General features: G+C 46.9%; 1 protein-coding gene across 2 annotated transcripts in view; it reads right to left on the reverse strand.

Moving 5' to 3' along the window:
• The window catches only part of LOC142895346 (CD166 antigen homolog A-like), a 31,834-nt gene extending 20,785 nt beyond the window's left edge, over positions 1 to 11,049 (reverse strand). The window contains exon 1 of one of the 2 annotated variants that reach the window (XM_076036297.1): positions 10,752 to 11,049. In XM_076036297.1, the coding sequence (XP_075892412.1) occupies positions 10,752 to 10,812 (61 nt within the window). In that variant the 5' untranslated portion in view covers positions 10,813 to 11,049. The remainder of the gene's footprint in view (positions 1 to 10,751) is intronic. The other variant, XM_076036296.1, reaches the window with a different exon arrangement.
• Between the last annotated feature and the right edge of the window lie 14,455 nt (positions 11,050 to 25,504).

Here is a 25,504-nt window from a genome sequence, read left to right on the forward strand (position 1 = left end):
CAAATCCCACTGCACAGTCTTATGAAGCAACTAATGTTGATTTTCAGACTCGATCAAAAAGTATTTCCTTCATTATTTTCCTCTTGAAATCATTTTGTTTTCACAAGAACAGAAAAAAGTGGTATAAGGGCAAAGTCATATCTAATATTGAATGTTTTTTTTCGGTCACACCAACAGTTGCATGAACATGGTAATTATAAATACAGAAAAGCAGAATTTTTTTTTTACTCTACAGTGTCAAATCAGTGCCAGACGTCGCTTCTGGCTGTGATTTGACACTATAGAGTCAAATCACAGCATTTGTGTGAGGTTACAAATGAGGCAGCTGAACGCCAGGCTCATGTCTGTAACTAGGGGGTATGACTCATTTCTGAGAAATCCAATTTAAAAAAAAACAACAAACAAACGTGGAGAAACATGGTTTTCTTTTATGTGTAAAGAAAAATGGCCACTAAGGTGAAAATAACTGGGGAAAAAAGTCAAGCTGCGGAACAGACAAGATGTAAACACCTTGCAGCAAACGCACCCTCCTATTGGTGGCATGCATGATGAATTACTCAATATTTCTACCTTTTTTTTTTTTTTTAAGATTCACCAGTGGGCAACAAATTTTACAGTTTACCGAATTGCTATTGGCTTTTTGTACCAGTAGCTCTCTCTCTATCTTGCCCCCCCACTCCACACACACACCCCCACCCCGGTGTAAAAGAAGCCAAGCCTGCCTGCACCTCCCACTGAAGGAAATCCTTTGAGCATCTGCAGCCCCGTGGCTCCTGGGGGAGCAGTTGTGTTTGCTATTATCCTATCTGTATGACAATATTACAGTTGCAGGTGTTGCCTGAGGATGCCAATAAAAACCGGGTGCCACGGCACTTTGCCTTTGAAAGTAAATTGAGCCCTTTTCCTGCACGGTGGGGCTGCTGCAAGCCCACACAAAGCCTTGACCAGAGCTGATGAGGGAGACCTCATCCTTCACACGCAGGAATCTATAAGGGCTTTATTAGTGTCGGCATTAGGTACAGAATCAAGGGGTGGGGGCTTTCTCCCCCCTACACAAAACGATAATTGACGGGAAAATGCGAACAAAAGAAACTCTTGTCGCCTGACTTCTGCGCTTTGCTGCGTCAGCCCCGCGCCCTTTTCACTGCGCAGTGGGCAAGAGAAAATATTATTGGATGTTTTAATTTGGTTTAGCAGATGGCTTGTGTAGCTGTAATCTCCAGTAATTGCCAATGTGAGGGTGATATTTCCGCATTAGTCGAGCGAGGAGTCACGCGCGCTGTTGTGCACTTGTAATGACAGGCCTGACCTTCCAACCCTTCACTCTGAAACTCCGCCAGGCGCCGCCACCCATTTAAATAAGCTGCGCTGCCTGGTTGGTATTAAAAGGGCGTGATGGTTTCGGATCGTGTCCTGCTTTAGGTTGAGGTGCTCGGGGGGGCGGTGAAGGGATGTGAGGGTCCTAAAGCTAGCTGTCGCGGGCAACGCAGCGCACAGGGCGGTGGCGGGAATGCAGATAACTCGTACAAGGCTTACGGACCTGCTTGCACATCAGATCCGCACCGCGTCACATTTTACACCCGATGCTCGCTTTGATAAAACGTGAAAGATTGGAGATTAGTGATTTTGAGCTAACATCACTGAGCTAAAAGGTTACGCTAGCGTGAACTTAAAAGCTGCCGGGCTGGTTGTCGCGGAAGGAATTTGTATATTCTTCCGGCGGGATCAAAAACTCCCGGCTGAAAGGACACAGACGCCCAAATCTGTCTCCTCTGTTTGTGCCTTTTGTTTCCTCGAGATGAGATCACCACTCTGAGTTTGTGTAATTCAGCATATGTCACCATTATGGTGGGGACACGGGTCATTTAAGGTATAACAATTTCATTAGTGGTGGCTATTACATTTTCTTCTTCTGTCATGACACGAGGGGGTGGCCATACATCAAGGTAAGTGCTTTTAGCCATTCACGCTGGCACTGCGCAGCTTTGCAAGCGCTCCCTGTTCCGTCCGCCGTGCCGCGTGGCACATCCGGGGAAAAAACAGCAGGAGAAGCCCTGCGGATCTGAGTGGATAGTGAGCAGCCGAGGTGCACAAAATATGTCAATACAAAAAAATAACATGTCTGCCAACAGCCCTTTATGGCGAGACAAAAATAACTACGCTATGGCCTAAAGAAACACAGGAGCTGGAATCTCCCTGGGAATAACGTGTGCAGATTCTCCCCCCTCCAAGCAAACAAAGTCAACACACTGTTCAGGAAGCTCTTCGGAACAATAAGCCGCTTCAGCTGCCAGGTCAGACAAAACCGCCACAGCTGGAGGCGAAGGCTGTCCAGAAAGACGATAGAAATGCAACAACGTGAAACAGCAAGATGATTAGCGGCTGTTAGTATTGTTATTGTAATTTTTTCAAATTCACCTTTTTTCCTTGAGAAGTGCATTTTCTTTACTCTGAAACAACGGGCATGGAAAGAATGAGAGGAGCTTGAGATCAAAGGTGTAAAAGGATTACATTTTTTATGAAGCCAGGAATCATTTGATGAATAGAAAATGTACCGGTGCAGTGATTCACCGTGCTGGATGGTCCTCCCAGACACCCCCTCTCCATTAGGCCCAATAGGAAGTGAAGTATATCCATTAACACATCATGAACCATGAGGTTTACAAAGTTGTCCAAATGCAACACGCACACACACACACACACACACACACACACACACACACACACACAAACACACCCATCCCTGGAAAAGACTACAGTCATTAGAGGGGGCAACCACTCACATGTACACTTGTGCACCCATTACTGTGGCTTTCTGTGTTTTGGCCAAGAGCTTTTCTACAAGGCGATTGCAGGCCTCAGTGATCAAAACCCACAATTTTTTTTTTTTCTCGATCAGTGGACCACAGCTCCACTCTCTGAGCTGTGGCTCCCAATTGTCTGGGTAAATACTTTCGTAAAGCCATCTGCAAGATGTTGTCTTGCTCTATCCAGAGGTGGCAGCTCGGTTATAGATGCGCTTGCCAGGGCAAGTCCCCCCACAATAACAGGTAATCCCGAGATTTCCTCCAAACATCCGCTTCACGCTAGGCATCTCCAACTTACACCGACTAAACAGAAAATGCCATGCATCTTTTTTTGCCGTCAAACTCCTTGCTGTATGACCCCGCTCATTTAAATGTAATCACTATTATTACTTGAGGAAATCATGTCTCATCTCCTCCGCCGAATCTCTTGCATGTGGAAGTGGGGAAAACTGAAAGGAAGAAAAATGGGCTCAGAGAACCTCATTAAACAGACATTCACTGAACAAAGTTCTTACTCTGCAAAGAAGCGAGACACAGTAATAAAGGAACTTTTATCAGGCGTTTGCTAACCAAGGCACTGGCTGCTTACAAAATTAGTTCCAGACATTTTTTTTTGGACTTTGCAACCATCTTGCAATCGGGGCCAGAGCATAATCAAAACTTTACATGTTGACATTTTTGTGCCGGTTAGATAAGTTGCTTGGGTTTCAAGTGCAGCACGACGACGCTCAAAACTCTCCCAAGTAACACAAGGCTACTTGACCTCTTAAAACGCCCCACAAGGAAAATTGAGTAATGCATCCAACAACCACACAAGTGTCTCTTCACCTTTCCTGTAAGATCCTGGCGGCGGATCGGGATGCATACTTTGAAGAATGTGCGAGGCGTCTTTTTCATAAAACATTCACAACGACCACTCCTCGTGCAGAAGCACAGGTATCGCTCGTGGGGTAATTACCATGCAAAGAACTACTTCTTGACTTTGAACGAAAATTCATGCCTGAAACAGAGCCACGCTATGGGGAAGCAAAATCGCCTTGAATAATCTGTTCTTCGCACTTAAGGAAAATGCTCATTAGGACGCGCGCACCCCTAGGCCAATCTTTGTGGACCGGAAAGGGAGTATGTCTGGTTGTCAAAAACAGAAGGAGGTTTGGTGATTTATGCGCAGTTTAGTGCAAGAAACCCCTCCAAGGCTTGTTTAAATAATGATTTATTCATTTTGAAATATGCAGTAAATATACAGTGTGAAATGTGCCGATGCCAGTATGCAGTTACGATGATTTGCAAGCGTGCAGTGCAATTGAGTAGTGCGAGGTGAAGGATGAGATCGGCGATCAGCAGAAAAGTAGTTATGATGTTTTTCAGCTTGTAATATAATTATTTACCTTCAGTATTTAAAAGGGCTTGTTGTAATTTTTACAATGCTACTTTTTCAAACTGAGTCTTTGGTTTACTGAGTGTATACATATACACATCAAACATTTTTCTTTACACACACAAATATGCTGTTTGAATTCATTCCATTAAGGTGTTTCAAAAATCACAGCACTTACCGTATAAAATGATTTGATGTGCTGATGTATCGTGAACGCTGCTAAAAAATTGCTGCGGCTCTTTTTTTTGTTTTTTTCCAAACAAAATGTACTTTTACAGCAAAGTCAAATGGCATCTCCAACCAATTCATGATCAGTTTTAATCTTGGCTAAGCCAACCCTTTCAGTCACCAAATGACGTCATCCAATACATTATTGAAAGAAAGAAAAAAGAACACAATGAAAAGGTGTCCTGCATCAGGGAGCAGATTTGGGCTTCTTCCCTAATAGGCACGTTTCAGTCCCAAGCGTATTGGTACATCGATGACCCTTGGAGTCACACCACCCATTTAATCTTCTTGATTTGTATTGAGGGCCTAACAGAATGACTGGCTTTTAATTCCAGTCAGATACCCGCGCTATCGCCTGTTAGAGAGCGTCTCCCTGAATGAGAACTCCTGTCTCTTGCAAGTTCAACCCAAGCAGCATGTAATCAAAGATAGCTCGAGGCGCTGCAGGCTGCTGCTGCAGTCTCCAAAGGAGCGATGGTGGACATCGGCGCGGCACAAAGAAGTGGCTCTTCAAATGGCAAATATGTGGGTTCGAGGTCAAACGCAGACACAAGGATGGTTCTGTTGAGTCCCAGAGGCAAAAACTCACCACAGAGCAACGTGATGTTTCATGAATGAAGAAGTGCTCGGCGCTGCCTCAGTGATAGCGAGCTACTTCTTAATGCGGTGAGAGAACTCTGGCGCGAACAGAGGTTGATTTGAAGTGGGTCAAAAAGGACGAGACTTGTAACACTGGAGCCTGGCGTTTGACCTGCACAGAAGCCATGTCAAAGCAGTTGACATGGCTCCACCTGAAACTCAAACCTGGCTTTTGCCTTGAACCCTGCCGCTCAACTCTCATAAACATGCACAATTGATGACTCTTGACGGGTGTGAAACAGACCTGGGCAAGTATCAGGTATCAGGTGTCTGTTGGTAACATAGCCTCAAGCAAAAAAGATCATAGTTTAACGGTATTGCGATTAATATTGGGTTACTCTGAAATGCCTGGATGAAAACAAACGGAACATATTTGTAATATTTGCAACTCTGTATGTTAGGTTGAAATGACAAAATAGAATGAATGGTATGGCAGAAACTAACTAGGATTTGTTTTGATATATGACTTTTTCAGTCAAAGGTTCTGAGAAACAGGGAGCTGAAAAAAACTCATCTTTCACCATGTGGCAGTATGAAGAAAACAACAGCAACACATTCTTTAAGAGTAGTTCACAAAGACAAAGGAGACACAAGTGCCCACCCTCGCTCCTTTCAAATACGAGGTGTGAGCCCCCTCACGGCGTTACTTAAATATTCTCTGAGGACAAACGATTACCATCACAGTTAATGGAGGACTTCCAGAGAATTCATTAACACAGAGCAATGACTCTAATGGAAAATTTGAACAAAGATCCGGGGCCCTGCTCAACTTGGGTGTGGCCACGGGGCTTTTCATATGGAGGATGTGCCCCCGCAGCAGCCGCTCCCCACCCCCCACCCCTCCCTCTGTCAGTGAGGTTGCACATGGGGAGAGCAGGCAGAGGCAGCAGCCACTCTGTTCTCTCTCCGAGGGGTGTGTGCTGTTCCATATTAATGACAAAGACGGGAGAGGGAGTAAGAAGTCGCTATCATACACTCATTTGTTTAAGAAGAGGCAGCCCCACAATACAGTCGGCGGGAGTCCGCAGGAATTCAGTGAAAGCCGGCGGGGGCAGCGACCGCGCCAATGACAAAAGGCAGGAATAGCCTCACTCTTTTTTTTTTGTCCCCTAAAACAAGGGGGCGCCTGAAAATTTTAGAGTGCTGCTGGTCTTCACCGAAACCAAGGGATCCTTCATGCATTTCAATGGGCGTATTCCCGCATAAAGAAAGGAGCACTAACAGCACAGAGCAGTCATCTCTCTCTCCTGTTGTTAAGCCTCTCCAGAGCGCTCAGACAATGGGAGTGGTCCCTCCCCTTGGTTAACAAATAAACCACTATTTTGCATGTTGGACACAGAAACCCGTGAGCGTGATCGGGGGGGAGAAGTGAGATCTGCAGGTGGGAATGGAAGATAATCTGTTGTGACGCAATCCAGCCATCTTCCAAGATGAAGTGGTGGAGTTGAGCATGAGCAAACATCTAAAAAAAAGACTCACGAGGGCATAAAAGAACCAGACGGACCTTCCTAACCTGACCGGTCTGACTTAGAAAAAAAAAAAGGACAGACGAAGAGGCAAAGATTATAAAAATTTAATACACCTAAACGTTGGGCTTTAGAAAATGGGTCAGGCCGATCACCAAAGAGTAATTAAGATTCACTCGCTGCTGTTTTACTGATAATCCTGTGTGTAAAACTGTCAAAGCGGAACAAAGGGCCTTTTTCTTATTGAGTCATTGCCCACGAGAGATTACTTTTGCCACACAAGTCCTTTCAGTGGCTTAAAGAAAAGCCACTCAGGCTCTCTTTGACACGCTGGAAACTCAGTGCACTTATTTCTTCTTTTTTTTTTCTCCCCCTCCCTCCGCACACTTGATGCAGAGTTCAGTGTGGTAACGAGATTCGGGGGTGGGGGGAGATTTACACGTTTGAAGCGTCAACCTGGCGGTGACTGCCGCGTAAAGTTCCGACGAGGCCCAAACTTCAGAGTAATAACTTGGCACGACATGAGTGATGGGAGCAAACAGCCTCTCTTTCAGCAACTGCGCACGCAAACAGGAATCATAAAGAGACTGAGGCTCCCTCCGCGGCTGTAAACCCCCCCCCCGACGCCGTTCCACCTGTTCGGCCTCCCGCTAGGCTGGAAACAACAGGGCACATCAAGCCAGAGGGGTGATGGGCACGTGAACGTCCGGGGGAAAATGTGTGAAAAAACGTGCGATTATCTCCGAGCGTTTTACACCCGACTTGGAGTTTTTGGGGAAACATTTGACGTGCCACTTTGATTTATCTGCTTTGCATTTAAGCTCCACTGCACACGAGCTGCTCTGTATGGATTCCATATGGTGCCAGCGCATGTGTTATGTGCATCATTTCTCCGGGGACTGGCTGATGCCTTGGTGGCATTACTTATTCAAGAGATTTTCACTTCTCCAAGAAGCGCTTCTTCCAAATTTGTGGATTGGTAATTAACCTTTTTTTTCCTCTCTTGCATTATTAAAGCTTAATTAAAGATGGGATCACATTCTCATTTGCTCGTCACTACAGGTTATATTTTAAAATTTCCCCCAAACTAAATACATTTTAGCTATTTGGGCTTTGAAGCGATTAGGTTAGCATCTGAGCGGGTAATTAGGCGAGAACCTTGCATCTAGGTTGTAAAGCGCGGCTGCCAGGGGCGCTGCGAGGAATCCTGCACCCCCTGGTGAGAGCTGACCCCAGGGTTTCCCACCCCTAAATCTGCTCTAGTTTACAGTAGGCTCTGAACGGGGAGCATGAAGAGCGTCCTTGTCCTCTCCATGAGAACAGCGCCTCGGTCTCTGGCACAGATTTCTCACCTCGTGATGATTGCGCTGGTAATGACTCACTTCAGACTCCATGCTAATGTCATCCCTTAGCTCAAGACACTAGCAGGCTGACTCTGATGGAAGGGTGGGGGCAGGGGAGGAGTGGTGGTGGATGCTGCCCACACTGGGATAAATACCCCACAGGGCTTTTTGAGAGACATTATGTGGCGCCACAATACGCTCATCAGTGCGATAATGAGTTATGTCGCTATCACGCTTGCATCCTAAAGTGTTTTCTGCTCTAATAAGTGAGGCGGCGTGTGAATTCAAAGGTGCTCTTCAGATGCTTCGGGATCCAATTTAGTCCTTGTGGAGTTTCAGGGTTCTTCCGTTTTTCTTGCGTACAGTCACGACTCCATCAAACACTCTGTTCGGGATTTACGTCGTCGATGTGAAGAACTTCCCCAGGAAACAAAACACGTTCAGGAGAAGCATTAGGACGCGGAGCCCACATACCCAGCATCTCTGTCGGAATCAACGATTCAGCCGAGACGTCACACTTCCCGTCACTGCGCCTGAATTTTTCATGATGCCGCACAACACTTTGCAAAAAGTCCCAAAGAGATGTGTTTTCAAAGAGGAGGCACCTATAAGCAGCCCCTCAAACTTCAAGAGACAGAGACAGGTGGTGGTGGTGGTGGTGGGGTGGGGGAGAGGAGGCGTCGCAAGTTTTCTAGACTCTTCCGCGCGACGCGGGCCTACTTTTTTTTTTTTCTCTCTCTCCTTTGTGCGCCGCCATGGCAGCATTCACGGGGCGAGTCTTGACAAAACCTGCTCAGAGATGAAAGAAGGGAGAGGGAATCTATCTCAGGTGAAATTGGCTGACCCTGGCGAGAGATTAGTCCATTAGCAAAATGGAGAGCCCAGCTCGCTCGACAAGTAATACCAGCTGTGACACCGAGCGCCGTGTGTCTGTTCAGGGGGAGGGGGAGCGGGTGGGAGTGGTGGTGGGGGAAGGGTGGGGACTCTGGAGTGAACAAAAAAAAAAAAAAGCAGATGCATCACTCCAGACTTCCTTTCTCTCCAGGAGTAATTCACAGTGCCATTTCTTTTCTTTTCTTTTGCCACGTCTCCAGCCTTTCTTTTTAAGCTCCTTGTGGCCCGAGGAACCGAAGGAGCTGCTTCTCCTCCACTTGTTTAAATATAATAAACACCTGGCCCCTTTTTTTTTATTACAAGTATCGATGTGGTTTTTATTGAAAATCCCAAACTCAATAAACAGCCTCTGATGTATTCTGAGCGCGGATGGAGCAAACTCGCAGAACAAATATGAAATATTTCTCCCGTTCTAATAAGTCAGGAGTTTGAACTTTGAGGCGGTGGGCTCCTGCGAGGGAACGAGGAGACGACGTCTCCGCCCGTCTGATGTACCAGCAAACACACACAGGAAAAAAAAACCCAACACACACGTTTTGGCGGTCAGTTGGGTAAGGGGAGAACAACCATGAAGTCTGAGCTCATTATTAACTCGGTGCACTCTCCTGTAGTAGTCTCGAGCACACGGCGCTGCGATGCGGCACGCTGGTGCCAAAAAAAAGCGCTTGAAAGAGCAATTCATTCATTTCCTCTCAAATAAACCACCTGAGCATGACTGATAGGTGCAGCACAGAGTTCATTTACAACAACAGGCGCCACCGTAGTGTGACGGGGCTGAGGGGAGCCCGGCGAGATCGACCCCCCACCCCCCCCACCCCCTGCCTCCACCCCAACCCTCCCGGAGATGGTGGGCAGCCCCTGCTTTCTGAGCGGCCGGCCCTGCCCGACTGATGTGAACACATGGTGCTGCTACCTGTTGGCCGAACAAAGCAGACAACAAAGAAACATGGAGCCAGCCAAAAAAAAAAACCCCAAACCCCGTCCTTCTGGTTTTGAACACAAATAAGTGTCAAATTAAAGGGCTATTCCCCCCTAAAAATAATAATCATTACCACCCTCCAAATCTGCAGATACAGACATGCGGATGCATTTTCATCAGGTGCCACATAAAACTTGGAAGCGCCCAAGTGCACAAACAACTTCCAGCTAGTAAAACGGGAGCCCAACCCCTCTATAATTGCTAATGGGAATGCAGGCAGCGTATCATTTGGATGAATCACACAGGAAGTGTAATTAAAAAAAAAAAAAAAGGAAAAAGGAAAAAAAAAAAAAAATCAACATCTTTCAGCTCGATAAGCCCGAGAAGAGAGAATTTCACAGAAAGGGAGCATGGTGAAGACAACATGCCACGAGCACATTGGGACCTTGTGATGACGCCAGCCTCTCCCATCATGTGGGTGGCACAATGGTTGGTGAAATTCAGTGTCACAAAGGCCTGGGCAGTCTCAAAGTAACTTACGCAAATAGAGCAGAAATAATCGCGAAATTAGTCGGAAATAACGTCATTGAGGTTACAAGGAAAACGGCTGCTTTACTTGGCGGAGATATTTTGTTTATCATGCACTTTTTTTCTGTCAAATCTCACCCTGTTATTGTACACAGGGCTGAACTGAGCCATTGTGAACATTCTTATGAGACCGTATTGATTATTATTATTTTTTTTTAATTGAAGTTTCACACGCACCCGTCGCAAAACATGGATCGGGGACAAGCTGCCTCGGCACAAACACACACGCACGCACACGCAAACTACAACTGCTCAGTAACTTGAGCCGCCTGCTGGCGCTCCGGCGTGCGGAAACGAGGATCGATCCTCGCCGGGGTTGAAGTTTCCACCGCACCTGCGTTGCGACCGCCGGGACTTTGCCCCACCGGCCGGCCGGCCAGTCACACCTGGCGGGCTGCGACACGCGAAGCGCAAGCCCGGTGGTGGTGGTGGTGGTGGTGGTGGTGGAGGAGGAAGAGCCGCAACCCGGCGCGTCAGACAATGGCTTACCTTGGCGGAGGAGCGCGGTGATGAGGAGGGCGCGCACGCAGCTGGCGGACAACAAGTGCATCCTTGCGAGATCCTCAGTCGGCTTGCTTGGGGGGGCGAAAAAAAAAACAATCTTTCGAGGGGAGATATACCTTGGAAGCACTTGGCTAAGTTTGTTTCTGACTGTTTGCGGGACGGTGGTTGATGCAGGGGGGAAAAAAGAGAATGTGTTCCTCCGGAGCAGTTGCACTCAGACTTGGCTCTCTTCCCGAGGTGGCATGCGCTCGCGTCGGCTCTGCCAGGAACAGGTAAACTGCGAAGGGCGCGCGCGCAAGAGGAGCGAGGAGGGGCGGGGCTGGGCTTTGGGGTGGGTGGCGAGGTGGGAGAGAAGGGGAGGTGGAGGGTGGAGGGAAGGGGAGGATGCTGTCTGCTGACTCCGCCTCTGAATTACACCACCTACCCTACCACCACCCCACCCGCTTCCTCCCCCGCGCGCTTCCCACTCCGCCCCCCGAGCCACCCCCGCACCATCCTCCACCCACACACACAAAAAGTGCCCCCCCCTCCACCTCCTCCCCAACCCACCCTCTCCTTTCTTAAAAACCCTCTCAACAAGTCACACCCCCGCCCCCCTCCCCCACCCGCGCACATCACTCCCCTCCCCCTCCCCCTCCAGCTCGCTCTGTGCACGTACGAAACGCACCAGCGATCACGGAGTAAAAGGGGGGGGGGGACCCGGCCGCTGAACTTGAGTGTATGCGCACCGACAAGAAGTTGAAATTGATTTTCTTCAATTAATCATTCGATCGTTTAAACTTCAAGGGATGGTTACCGCCATAAATTGAAATGTCACCCACTCGCTAGTCGCCCCGCTTCGGTGATGAAGCCCCCCCCATCCCTCCCATGACATTTCATCATCCACATAACCCTTCCAAAGTTTCGCAGACAGACGGGAGAAAACGCCTCCTCCCGCCCCCCCAGCTTGGTGGGGTAAGCCACGCCCTCCCACCATCCATACAACCATCCATGTCTGCCAGATTGGACTATTGAGTCTATTCAAGTCTCGTGCAGCAAGAGGTATAAATCATCTGGCTGAGCCGATCAAAAATCGTATCCAATTGAATTTGCACGTTCTGATTGAAATTATGATTGGATGGGAGGAGACGGCGAAATGTTGTTTTTGATTCTATCAGTCCATGCAAAGGGAACATCGGATTGCTTCCCGTTGTCCGCATGCCCACCACATAACATAACGTGACACATCACGAACAAAGACACTCTTCGCTCGACTCATCTTGCTCGCACTTAAAACGAGAAGATTGCTTCTTTGGTGTTGCAGCTTCAAAAGAAACGCAAAACACAACACAACGAGCTCGATTAGTCTGGCTAACAGCTCTGTTTTAAATACTCACAGGCTTCCCTGTTATAGCAGGGTGTGGAATCGTGCGGCGCTCGTCAGCCTCCATCACAGTGCAGTAGAGGGAATCCCATAGAACAACCTCATCACTTTCACTCAGCGTTCTCCAGAACGGGACGATCTGATCTCTGAGTTTGAAACGACTCACTCAGACTGACCAAAGGGGGACCATGTAAACACACCTACTGAAACCACACAAGAAGAAATGAGACTAGTTCTTTTCGGGATTCATGGCTGAAGCATCTCCCTCAGAGAGATGCACATGCCAAACATGCCGATCGCACTTTCAAAAAACCAGCCGGCCACTTTCTTCTTTTTTTAAAATCAATATTTCAAATGGCTTTGATGGAAAATAAGACGAAACGCCTGTCAATCAGCCCCCCTACTTTTACAACTGCCGAAAGTATGGTCGCAGTTATGCGTGTAGAAGAAATAGATCAGCAGTGAGATCATCAAAAGAATGATCCGAATGAAGGGTCTGTAAACTTTATGGTTAATAAATGAAAAGGAATAAGTTAGAGAAACTGGAAAATCTTTCTCAGTTTGGTTGAAGGTCAGACGTGCGGCTATGTTGACGCGTATTGACATTCCTTTGACGTCTCCATCAGCAGAGAGCTTTGCAGCCAAGCCAACTTGGCAAGAAAGTTGCTGCGCGGTGAAGCGAAATCCGCCGAAGCCCCTCGCCGCCGTTGTCGTGCTAGCATTGTCGCAAAGATGCGTCCTTTCATTAACCCAGCCACCCCCCTTCTCAGCGTCTTACTTTCCAGAGGAAACGCGGCTAAGAGGAGGACAAAGGGACAGAAGCAGGATGTGTGCCCAAGATTAATTATGACATTTTCACCTAAATAATTAATTCCTAATTAATTATTAAACCCCCGGCTCATATCTCCCTATTTTTCAATTATTTCACCCTGCACTTTGGAGAGCTGCAACACAATAATTAATACCCTTATAATGACAGTGATGATATATAGTGGGAATTAATGGGAACGCTTTGGCACTGAGACGGCTATTCCTCCCTCTGCGACGGCCGGCCCTTGTTGTTCTTCTGTGCGTCGTCACTGTTTGTTGTGGCCCGGCTCGCGAGCCGTGTCATGTTTACAAGCCGGTGGCTGCTGATATATTGATCGCGGCCGGAGATGATGGCAGCTTTTCTGCTCAAAGCGCCGCGTCAAGACGAGCACAATGGGCGGCGGAGGAAAAAAAAAAAAAAAACTCATCAGAGCACGTGGAACGTCTTTAAAAAAGCGCACTTGCCGCAGATAAAGCGATTCGCCACTGTGCCCATCACGCTCGTCCGAGCCGGAGGTGGCGCGCACTGGGTGCGCATGCGCACGCAGGCCCGTGTCACGTCAAGGGGTAGCAATCTATTGGTGGTGGTGGTGGTGGTGGTGGTGGGGGGGGGGTATTACTCCGCGCCGGGTGTGAAATTCGTGGAGGTCTGTGATGGTTTGTGCAAATGGAGTGAGGGCACAGGCTGTGAAAACCTAATGCAATTTGATTAGAAGTTAACTGCAGAGCAATATTTTCCCTTGCCTCGGCGCACCGAGAGAGAGAGGGGGGAGGAAAAAAAGATCCATTTGCTTCTTTTTCCGTGTGGCTGAAACCGAATGAGACTGAGTGATGACCAAGCCTGTGAGGTGTTCAGTCGCTAAACAATAACATCTTGGCTGTAATTGGGATTTCAGGTGAGGCTGGTCAAGGAGTAAGTGCTAAAAATTGGCCAACGGCATCACTGAAAAAAAAAATACCTTACATTCATGTACCCAAGGATAAAATTGTGAAGAGAACAATCCACAGTAAATGAATAAGCAGGCCGGTTCATCCTCACAGGCATTTCTCCCCTTTCAGCAGGTAGAATGTTTCCCCAGTTGAGGCCAGCTTCACATTCACGGGAAAGTGTTTTCTGTAAAAGCCATAAAGAGATCTACAAAATAAATCTTATGCAGTAATTATGCAGCACCCGAGTGATGAATGAAAAAAGAAAAAAAATGTTTTTGGTGGTTCTTTATTTGTGAACCTTGACTTATATGTTGCATTGGTTGAATAGTTTGCCAAGCCGTTCAATTCATTCATTAATTTTTTTGGCAGGGACCTTGCTCGTTAACATAGTGTTCCTTCCACTCGTCACAAACAAGGTGCTGTGACTGATGTTAACAGCTTCCGCTGGTTCGCATCCCCCATTTCACAATGGACGAGGTGAAAATGAGGCCATAAAAATCAGCAAAAAATAAAGAGCACATTATGTGCCGCGCTGCAATTCACCGGATCACTCCGAATTGTCAGTCAGCTCGCTCCTCATTGTTATTTCTAACCTCTATTTGCACAGTTTTCTCGGAGAGACGACTCAAGAAGGGAGACAGTAGACAATCGAGTCGGCGGGCGGGCAATAACGTTTCATCTGCAACATCTCCAAATCAATATCCAGTCATCTGCTGGGATGTCAGAAAGCTCGCGGGAGCACGGGCAGCCAGCTATTCACGGGGAGCCCCGCACCAGGCCGCCGTGAAATCTCGTCTCGCCTCGCCTCACCCTCGCTCTTTTAGGGAACGACGCAAGAATAACAAGGTCTGGCGCGCGGGAGTCGCGGGAGCCTGCAATCAAGGCTGACAATAACTTTATCTATATCCTTTGTCGCACATGCTCCACCTTTTATTAGTCTCTGGCACAGTGTGTTCCTGATAAACGACCTTCCTGTTGCTGTACGCTCCCCTAACCTCTTCTGCTCCCCGGCCCCCTTCCCCCCCAAAAAAGAAAAGAAAAACCTATTTCCTGCTTGCTGCCTCATACAAGCAAGGCAAACGAGCGCGGCCACTTCCTGTCTCCTGTCGCGGCAACTTTCCAGGCCGGGTCCAATCACAGAGCTGTGGTTATAGCCTCATGTGTCAAAACGCAGTCAGCCACCCTGTTGACTTCGGCTCTGGCTCAGTTGCTGATAGAGGCCGCACAATGCCTCAGGGGGACAAAGGCGCTTTTCTTTTAACTTGACGTCTTCCGCCCACCGTTCGCCTCTGAAAGAGGCAGGCTGACCTGCCTGACGTTTGCTTCCTATACGCACTCCCCGCTCAAGAGCGACTCTGACAGTGGGTGGGAAGTCCACCCCTCGGGCTTGGGCCGAACTCACGTATGCTACCTTCAAGGTCTGGTGAGGACGACAGGTTTGAAGGAGGTTCAGCGAGTTCAGGCACAGAATATCGCCAGGAACAGGAGCTGAGGTCTTTGGCGACTGCTGCCCGAGCGCTTATTGAGTGACAAGCTATGAAAGAGGTGTTGACGAAGACCCTGCTAGGTTAAAAAAAGAAAAGAAAGAAAAATAACCAACACGTTGCTATGGGCCCGGAACTGAAAGCGTGTTTGTCGCACACTGAAAGTGTGTCGCACAGGACGCATTTCCCTTCTTCGCCTCGCCACATCCTCCTCGCGCAGGTCTGAGCTAATTAGCTCTGATGCCTTTTTCTGGCCGGGAAAATAATTGAACTGAACTTGACGGTTTTAGCATGATTCAGTATGACAGCCAAGCGCGTCCGTAACACGACGTGACAGGTTCTGGGGTCGAAAGGAAATACCGCTGATCTGCAGGCCATGAAGTGGCCCACGTCTCCTCTCGCGTTCCTTCCCATTTTCTTTCCCCCCTTGCGCCAGGAGCTGCTCATGTGGCACTGGTTAATTTGGCTCCTCTCCAGACTTTGCGAAAATCAAATTTTCCCCTGCACTGTCCCGCAGTGGCGCTCGCGACTCCTCCCGTGAGGCGGACCGGTGATTAGTCTCCTGCAGATTGGACTTCGGTAAAACTGTGTCGAGCGGCGAACACAGTGACCCTGACATTTTCAGCGCGACCGGAGGCGGGGGGGAAGAAGATCCACTTAATGGCCGGAGCTGTGCCAGCCAGCGGCTCCGCTCCGGATCGATAATTGCTTCATTAGTTAATCTGATTGAGTGTGCGAGGAGGCCTGTAGTCGATGCAGAGTTACCTCTCTTTTCTGCGGAGGCACCGTTTCATCGATTCCATTGTTTCTCCGTAGGGCCAAACTTTTCCTCCCCCTGCCCCCCAACAAAAGGAGGACGGATGCTCCATGCTTGAACTCCTCAGATCATCCATATTTCACTTCTCGTGCCTCCCTACTCGTCGCAACTGTAAAACAAACAGCGTGGCGCAGAGTGTCAAGCCTTAAGTAGTGCCAGTCAGACTGTGGAAGTGTTGCTTAGCATGCAGGCGATGTTGCGCGTATGCAAACGGGAAGCTCTTATTTAATTTGCGCCTGGAATCTGAGGGCTAATGACAGATGCTGTGCCGTGTGTAATTAACTCATCTTTTCTTCCTGAGCATCCCATCAGGTGGAACCATTACGGTGGCATTAAGCGACGTTTAACCGGCGCACCCTGGAAACTTCGGGGATGCGCAATTCTGCTCGCGAGCACGCGGTTTGACACGTGCCTCCGAGAACGCGTCGCACGGGCGGAAAAAACAGCGCGCTGGCGGCGTCCGCCACGAGAGGAGAAACTTTTCAGATGAAGCGAAACTTTTGCCCGTGCGATGATTCAGTCAGCTCAATATTTAATCAAGTTTTTGGGTCTGTGCTAAGTCCTGAGATGTGTCTCTCACTTGCAGCCCAGTTCTCTCCCCGCCGTGTTTATCCGTACTCTTCATAAGATTAAATGCAGGCACGGAACCTTGTCTGCAAGCCACAGATATGTTGGAGTCATTTGTTCCAACATTAATTTGTATTCCAGAACAATGCTGTAATTAAGGAATGGGTTGGAATTTATTTATTTTTTCTTAACACGCTGGATTTCGCTTGCATAGTCCTTGGCAGCAAATCCTAATACACCTCGTGATGCACCTCAGGCTTCACTGGAAATTGTCCTGACATTTTATTGTGAGTTATGTCATGCATTTTGCTTTTGGCAGCTAGCTTTTCTTCAATCTTAACACCCCTTTTCCTCAACAAGGGTTTGCATGCCCAAATCCGTAATCTCTTGCAAAACGCAAACCACAGCTCACGCCAATCAAACTACTCCATAAAGGGGGAAATTTATAGAAACTGTGAGTACTTCAAGCCAAAGTGATGCTATATCCTGAATGTAGAGCATTGTTTTTTTTGACTAAACAATTCTTGAAACAAAAGCTAGCCACAGTGATGGGTATACCACAACCACGAAATGATTCGATCTTGTTTGTTGGGTGTCGTCTTGATATGAGGACAGTTTAAATATATCAGTTTGTGGTGGATTCATGGATCTGAAACTTGTGTTTGTGATTTTTTTTGGGTAATCACCTTTTTAGCATAACACCTAGTTGCGCAATAAGTAAAAAGCACTGAACAATTGGTCGTGCATTCAATAGTTTAGCGGAAGGCAAAATCATCACCTGTAAAGATTGTAGTGCATTTTAGGTGCATTCTGAAATCCACTTAAAAGTCAAATATCCCTAGCTTTTTCTGCCTAGTGTGCTACCGATATTCAAAATGTTCACGGAACATGTTATCCGCGGTTTGCATCAATTCTGAGGACTGTCTTTCCCAGCTAGTTATGATGCTTCTCTGCTATTTCTTCATGGGCAGATGAATTTACGCATTATCATCTTTTTCATTAATTGAAGTGACGTGAGAAATTGAAAACACGCAACCTGAACCAGTGAAAGGCTCGTAAAACTAAATGCATGGAAAGTTTTGGCTTCCCCAACAGGTTCTAACCTGAATATGATTTGGCTTTAAGGGGTAGAGAGAAACGACGATACCACAGGATTACATTGCGGTTCAGATGATCTCCTCTTCCTCCTCCGTCATTCATTGTTCATTATATAACATTATTAAGAATTAATAAGCGCTGGCAGCTGCTTTTTGAGTAAAGAAAGGAGTGGCAGCAATAGAGCGCTATAAAGAAAGGGGGGAAAAACAACAATTAGCAAAATAAGTGGCTACTGCCTAAGGCCTTTGGAAGAGTTTGGTTTTGATGTTGTTAATGGCACCAGAATAAACATCCTTTTGTACGTGTGTGTGTGCGTGTGTATTTTATGCCTCACATGCTGTTGCAATGTCAGAATATATGAGTGGTCAACAAGATCTTGCAGCATCTGGATTTTTGGCCATGACTCTGATGATGGTACTTCAAACACTTTTATTCTCAACTGTCATACAGTTCATACAGCATCTTTCCAACATGCTTGGAGATTTTGTCCAGTACCATGGCCTATGTCAGTGCACATTCACAAGACAAAGTCCTGGTGCCTGCAAAGGACTGTAGACGTTAGGAGATTGTGATCACTTAAACCTATGTTGTTTGTTTGGTTTTTTTTGTGCCATCATTTTATTTTATCTGTGCATCTGGATCAAAGCATATCCACGGTTTATGAAAGTTAAATGCCCAGCTAGTGTTCCATATATAGGCATGAAATTGAATGAACACCAATATTATTTTTTTTTATTAACATAAAATCACTGTAAATAAACAACCATTTTGTTTTATTTTGCTAGGCATCTGTATTCCCTCACTTGCGGGGGAGGTGGCCATATTTACGGCACCGTGTATCTAGGGGGGCACATGTGGGTCTCTCAGGGATTTTGAGATATTGAAGATGTGATATTGCAATATTTTTTTGTTGCCGCCAAATGTGACTGAGTCTTACAGCCTGGGCCTTTCAATTCGTTGCATCGTCGCACATGTTTTTTTTTCCAGTTCCAAACAACATATCAGGGGATGAGACAAGATGGTAGGAAGGTAATCCACAAGGTAAGGAATGGCTGCGCGGACGCCCGTCGTAGTATGACTAAAATCCAAATGGGTGAACATCGCCAAGTCGAAATTGTGGGGCAGCCTGCTGCAGCTGTTGCCATGTGATATATTCCGTCCCAGTCTGGCTGCCGCGGCTGCCGGTTGTGTCTATTTTCCCTGATTACTTTGCTGAACGCATAAACGTAATTCACCGGCAACATGAAAGGCGCAGAGAATCATTTATGGAGATGTCAGGCAGTGCGCTGCAGCTCAGGCATCTGACACTTGTCAGCGGAGTCGATTCTGCACCTCGGCCCAAAAACCATTAGTTGGCTCGTCGGTTCGCGGCAGCTGGCTTCCTGTCGATTTCCTGGTCATTAAACGGCACCTGCTGCTGCCGCTGCCGCTGGCCTATGGCCTGAGCATCATCAACCCAAACTAGACACAAATGACGGGAATCTCGTCGCACCTCTTAAGTGTGGCCGCAGATATTTTGGGAGAGGTGGCGGGAGGCGCTGAAGCGTCGCATGAAATGGAATCTTACACAAAAGATAAGTCGTGCTACGCCAATTCTGTCGGGGAGAATTAAAAAGTTGGGAGTGCCATCCGTGCAGGGATTTCAAAGGGAAAGTTCTGGGGGTAGTTCTTCTTGATGATTCAATGCTGCTTCTTTTTTTCTTTTTTTGAAGGGAACAATGGCAGAGCAAGTTTGTTCCTTCCTGCTGATGATGTTTAAGGGAGAGAGGCGGAAGAGCTAAGAATCATTAACTACATGTTTTGAAGGGTAAAGAAAGAGAGGCAGTCATTAAATTTGCGGGGAGGGGCTCGGGGGGGGGGGGGGGGCAGGCAGGTGGAGACAATCAGGGTGGAGGAGACCAATCAAACAGAAGTGCACAGCGAGGGGAAGTCAGGGTCAGACACAAGACGAAGAAAGTCGACGGCAAGCAAAGACAACACGGAACACTAAACGCGTAGACATGGCACAGAACTTGCCTGATTTCAGTTGATGACAGAAAGATTTTGTGATCAGGTGTATCTATTGCTTGAAACAAAGGACACTTTCGTCTCAGTCCATTTTTTCTATTCACCAGCGAGGTTAGCCGTCTATTCTGGTCCTCCGAACTGAGTGCCCAGAAAGTCTTATTTGACCTTGCATATATCGCCAGCGCTTGGAGAAGAAGTATGTGAGTATTGAGTTGAGGCATTCTTTCCGCATTTTTTTTTTTGTTTGTTTGATATTCACAGCAAACAGCGAAAGCACCTCGGTGCACTCATCGCAAAAGTAGACATAACGGCACAAAAGGAAAAAGAATTTATGATCTTTGTCTAAATAATGTGACGTACTGTCCCTCTCTCCAAATAGATCGGTGCGTATGTGTGTGTCGCTGTCCCGCACAAAGAGACTAGCGTTTTTCAACGCGACACCTCACGATTCCCGGCAGACGCCCTGAGTGACAGTACCAGAAACCCAAAGACGTTCCCTCATGTCAGCGAGCGCCTCGGCAACCTGTCCGCGGCGGCGTTTAAGTGTAATATTAGCACATTCAAGAGGGGGAAGTGAGAGCCAGTGTTTTTCAAGGCCCCAGCTTGCTTTATCCACTTCCTTGTAACATGTTCCAAAATTACCACGCAGCTGTGAAAATTCTCCCCAAACGACTGGCTTCAACTCTGACGACCACAGTTTAATCTTCAAAATGTGATTTTATTCCCCCCTGATAATTCAGACTGATAGAAAAAAACCCACAATATTTTGATCCCAAAATAGACCTCAAAGTTGTTGTTTTTTTTGTGTCGGTGTGTTAAAACTTTGACAAGCATCCCCCCCACCCCCCCAAAAAACAGGCAATGACAAAATCATGAGACACATCATTGGTGGGATTTATAATAATTTTTAAGTTATAAGAGTCCATTGCGTAACATTTACAGCCAATACAGAGTGCTATTATTTCAATAAAGATAAATATTTGCTTTGTGTTCATTTGACAATTATAAAATTTACATGAGGAGCTGCCACCACGACACACTTTTCAAAACCCTGGCTTTTATGATTTGACCTGTATGTCAAACCTATTCTAAGTGTGGCAAGGCTAGGGGATATCTCCTTGGCCAAGAAGCCAGGGTGCATGATCAATTGCAGGCATAGTGACAGGACTGTCAACGGCCACATAAGGGCAAGAAAATTTGCTGTTTGGGACATAAACTTTGTGTTTTTTTCAAGATAAAAATGAAAAATACTGCTACGGAATGTTGGTAATTCCATATACCAGTCTGGCTGCTGGACCTGGAGAAGAACTGGTTTGACTCCTGTGTCAGATATCAGTCCACTCAAATATGGTTGAAAATGTTGCTATGAATAATGTGAACCAGTGTTACAAGGAAAACAAAATCTCATTTAATTATCAATCATAAATATTGTCTGGTGGGAACATGAGCAGAGGCTTTAGTGCTGGCTTCTGTTCTTGCTCTGTTTCCATCCTTTTCAATCCTCAAGTTCAGTGACCCTGATTAGCTGCTGCTGCAGTTACACGCCGATGGAAGGAAACAATCGCAGACTCTCTAACCTTTCTCGGGAGTCATGACCGCCCCCGACAGGACCTGTGTTTTACCCCGAGGTGGTGTCAGCTTTTCTGAAAGCACCGCCTCTGCGGAGCTGCGAGCGCAGGTCCCGCTTGTTGACAACCACACACCAAAACACAAAGACGCAGCCCGCCCTAATTGCACGCGTTTCTTCTCCTCCGTCGCTCATAATCGCTGTTGCCGCGGCTCTCCGATCGGTGACTCTCTTTTGAGAGCTCATTGCTTTTGTTCCTAACTCGATTTGAGAATGTAAAAAAAAAAAAAAAAAAGTGGGGGGTGGAAGGGGGTGGGGGTGGTGGAGGTGAAGGGAGTTCTCTGCGACCGGCTGCCGGGTTGATTTCTCCTCAGGCTCTCCTGATTGCAAGATGTTCATTTAAAAGGGCCCCCTGTTAAATTTGCTGCCGAGTAATTACAGAGCATCCTCCGAGTCCCACGGCGATGGCATCAGTCGGCTTGAGATGCGCGGCGGAGGAAGCCAGACGACCAACCAATCACGTCGCAGGCAGACCGGCTGTGACGCATAACCTTGAGACTTCAAACTGAAAAATGGAAACCAACAAACGGGCTCGGCGGGGAAAAGCACGGGCTAGACTAAAAATGATACAGCCGAGGTGAAACCGTTATGTTATATATTCTGCCTCTGCTGCTCCCCTCTACCGAACCTGATGTCCCGTCTCTGGCCTGTTTCTTCCAGTGTGTGTGTGTGTGTGTAGGGGGGGGCGCTTTTAAAGACGGCTCTCTAACCCACTTCTTCATTCCTTGTTTGCCAGGTGCGAAAGAAGCGTCTTTGCAGGTGTCACCCCCAACGCGCCGCAGCTGCAGAAGCCGCTCATTGTCCGAGGCAACAATGCGGATCGAGTCCCGCCCTCGGCGCTCCGACACACACAGATCTGATTAGGGCTGTTTAAACACGGGCGGCCGACTCTGCAGAGGGGGGACGGCCACAAAGCCCACCTGAGTGGGAAGCGTTAGGAGGGATTGGAGAAACCCCCTTCGCCCCCGCAGGTTGTTAATACCAGCCAGGGCAGGGGTGCTGAAAAAAAAAAACTCTTGTTTGTGACCTGGCGGGGCCGCCATTATCTCGCCCAGCACCCTCTGGCTCTGATTAGCAGGCCGACGAGTCTTTGCCAGTGACCCGCGAGGACACGTTGCCATCACACTCCCGCTTCGTTTTGCAGCTCGTCTCAAAACAAACAGACGTTACCATAACAATTGGCTCCGTCTCTGCGCCGCTCCCCCCCCCCCCCCCGCCCCCGTGTCACCTCATGCCGTGTCCATGACAATTCGGGGTTGTTGTTTTTTTTCGAGCGAGAGAGAGCGGACCCCGCTGGTGTTTTTTCGCCTGCAGTCGACGCGGAGGGGAGCCCCGCGTGGCAAACGTTTCTTTCCGAAGGATGTAAATGACGGTGAAATCTGCCCGCGGGGAGGATTTTTGGGGAAATGTGATCAACGCTCAAGTATTGCACTTTATCCACTCTTGCCGACGGTGAAATAACTCGTGGCTCACCGCCGTTTGGCTTCGCCGGCCTTGGTTGGCTCGTGTCGACGTACAGGAAAAACAATCGATCAAAAAAAACCAACAACCCCGGGTTTTGATTGTTTCGCACTGTCATGGAGGCTGAGTGCAGTTGCATTTATTTACTTTATTGATACCCGGGAGTAGCAGAGGTGAGAAGCCACCAAGCACAAATACTTTGTCACTGTACTTCAGAAAATCTGTTTGTTTTTTTTTAGGTATCTGTGCTTTAGTTGAGTAATTCTTCTTCTGACAACTTTTTACTTTGACTCACTACATTTACATAAACATCTGTACTCTCTACTTCTTACTGCACATTGGAAAAACATGGTCATTAACTTTTGTTTAGAAGCGTTTAAAAGATACAAATTATGTGGAAAGTAATTCACTTATCAATTGTTAGAAAAATAATGTTGGTTATTGTTATTAAAAGTGTAAACATCCAATAATTGTTCACAGGTAAAAAAAAACACAGTACTGAGAGTACCAAAGCTGTTAAAAATGATCCAGATGCTCATGCAAGACCTCAGGACAGTTCAGTTTTTAATTTTATTCATTCAGAATTAAGATAAGATAAATAAAAAATAATTTTTGCTCTTCAGAACCTGTACTTTGTTACTTTTATTTGAGTAAAAAAGTTGAATGAGTACCTTTTCTTTTGCCAGAGTATATATATATTTTTTTGAAATAAAGGTAAGTATTAATACTTTTACTCTAGTACAAAATGTGAATACTTTTGACACCAGTGGTGATTAGTAAGAGCTTTTCACAACATGACTTGAGGCGGAGAACGTCTGCTCTCTCTCTCTCTCTCTCTCTCTCTCTCTCTCTCTCTCCCTGCTGCCTGCTGCCTTTACTCCTCACCCTGCCTCATACGACACAATGAGCCTTTGCAGCTAATTTCCCCCCCTTCTTTTTCTGCGTGCATTTCATATGGATATTAGCAAGCTGTGCCATTCAGCCCCAGCCTTCTCCGGTGAGGCAGCCCTGAATTTTCAAAGCTGTGTACCACTGAGCCTGTTTGGGTTTCAATAACCTCTTTACAAAGTAAAGAAAAGATAAGGCTCCGTATTCCAGATGCAAGCTAGTTTTTTTGGAGGCGCCGACTCAGGGTTATGATCCACTGCTCTCGTTTCCGAGCAGTGAGCAGTCGCTGGAATATTTTATTTTCTAATTATCGACTTTATACTCTTCCTCCTGTTTTTGAGAAATGTGGGGTATTCTGCGAGATGTCTGCGAATTTGTTCGACACAATCACGGAAACCTTAAGCGACTCCTTGCTACTCTTATCACAAAATTGCTAAGAAAGCACACCACTTTGATTATAGAGTCTGGAGTGTGTTTTTTATTTATTTATTTTACAAGAACAGCTACTTGAAACTATTTCAAGTAGTTTGTGTGTGTGTGTGTGTGTGTGTGTGTGTGTGTTGAGAATTATTATTATTTTTACATTTTCAGTGTCCCATGCAATAACACCCATTCGTTCAAGGCATTGCAAACAGAATCTCAAACAACTCTTGATACGCAGCTTAAACACCTCACTTCTTAACTGGCCTCTACTATTTTACACTTGTTTCTTTCCTTATCCCCCTTTTTCACTCTTACATTGATGCTCGAAAGGAAACCTAATGTATACACATTTACAAAAATATCTTAAATAATATCTTTAGATAAAGGGACCAATGCAATGCTGCACAGGGATATTATACCACCCACCCGCCTATCTTATTAATGCTTTAGGTCTATTTAACAATAAGTGTGCTATCACGTCCATGGTGTTTGGAAGGTATCAAACGCTTATTAAATAAAGATGTAACTGACTCATAGGTATTCTGCGCTCGCTGTCCAAATCAGAGCCTTGCCGTTCCTAAATGGGGGATTCTAAGAGAAATCTAAGAGCCTCCATGAACCATTATTAGCCTGTCGGGCTGCTGTCAGGCTCGATCAGGAGGTGCAACTTATCACCCACTGCAGAGACATTCTCTGCAGTGTCTGAGTCAGCCATGCAAATATCAGAGTCACCCTAGGTAAACCAGCCGGCTCTAAAAAGAACCCAGCGGCCTTATTTTCTACATTTCCGAAGTTGTGAGACGGCAGCCGACCGGACTTAACAGCCTCCGTTACAAGTGCGCAATGCAAACCTTATGCTCTCTCCCCCAACCTGGTAGTCACAGCTCCAAAAAGCAATTCATTAGCCAGCAATTTAACAAGATTAACCTGAAAATTTATTAGAGGTCGAAAGCAGGGCAAGCAATCACTCACATTTGTATTTTGATCCACTCACAGGCGGCTTTTTGCTGCAATTAAGCACGAGCAAATGCATCCGCAAAGAGAAACAAGATTAGCTGTCCCTGGCGTGGCCGGGGCAGCTCTCATGGTTAATGGACTGTTTACACCAAGTGTGAATCCACCACGCCCCCGAGCGCACTCACAGTGACACCAGGGCCGACCCTCGGGACGAGCTGATCTGTGTTTTCTTGCACATATTATATTGTGACAGAGGCTTTTAAGGGAACGTAGTGGCAGATGCAAGTCTTCCGTCCTATTAGCTGA

Source organism: Nelusetta ayraudi, unplaced genomic scaffold, assembly GCF_046127955.1.
Source record: "Nelusetta ayraudi isolate G7.1 ecotype Tasmania unplaced genomic scaffold, CSIRO-AGI_Nayr_v1 ptg000048l, whole genome shotgun sequence".
In the NCBI taxonomy this organism is placed as follows: Eukaryota; Metazoa; Chordata; class Actinopteri; order Tetraodontiformes; family Monacanthidae; genus Nelusetta; species Nelusetta ayraudi.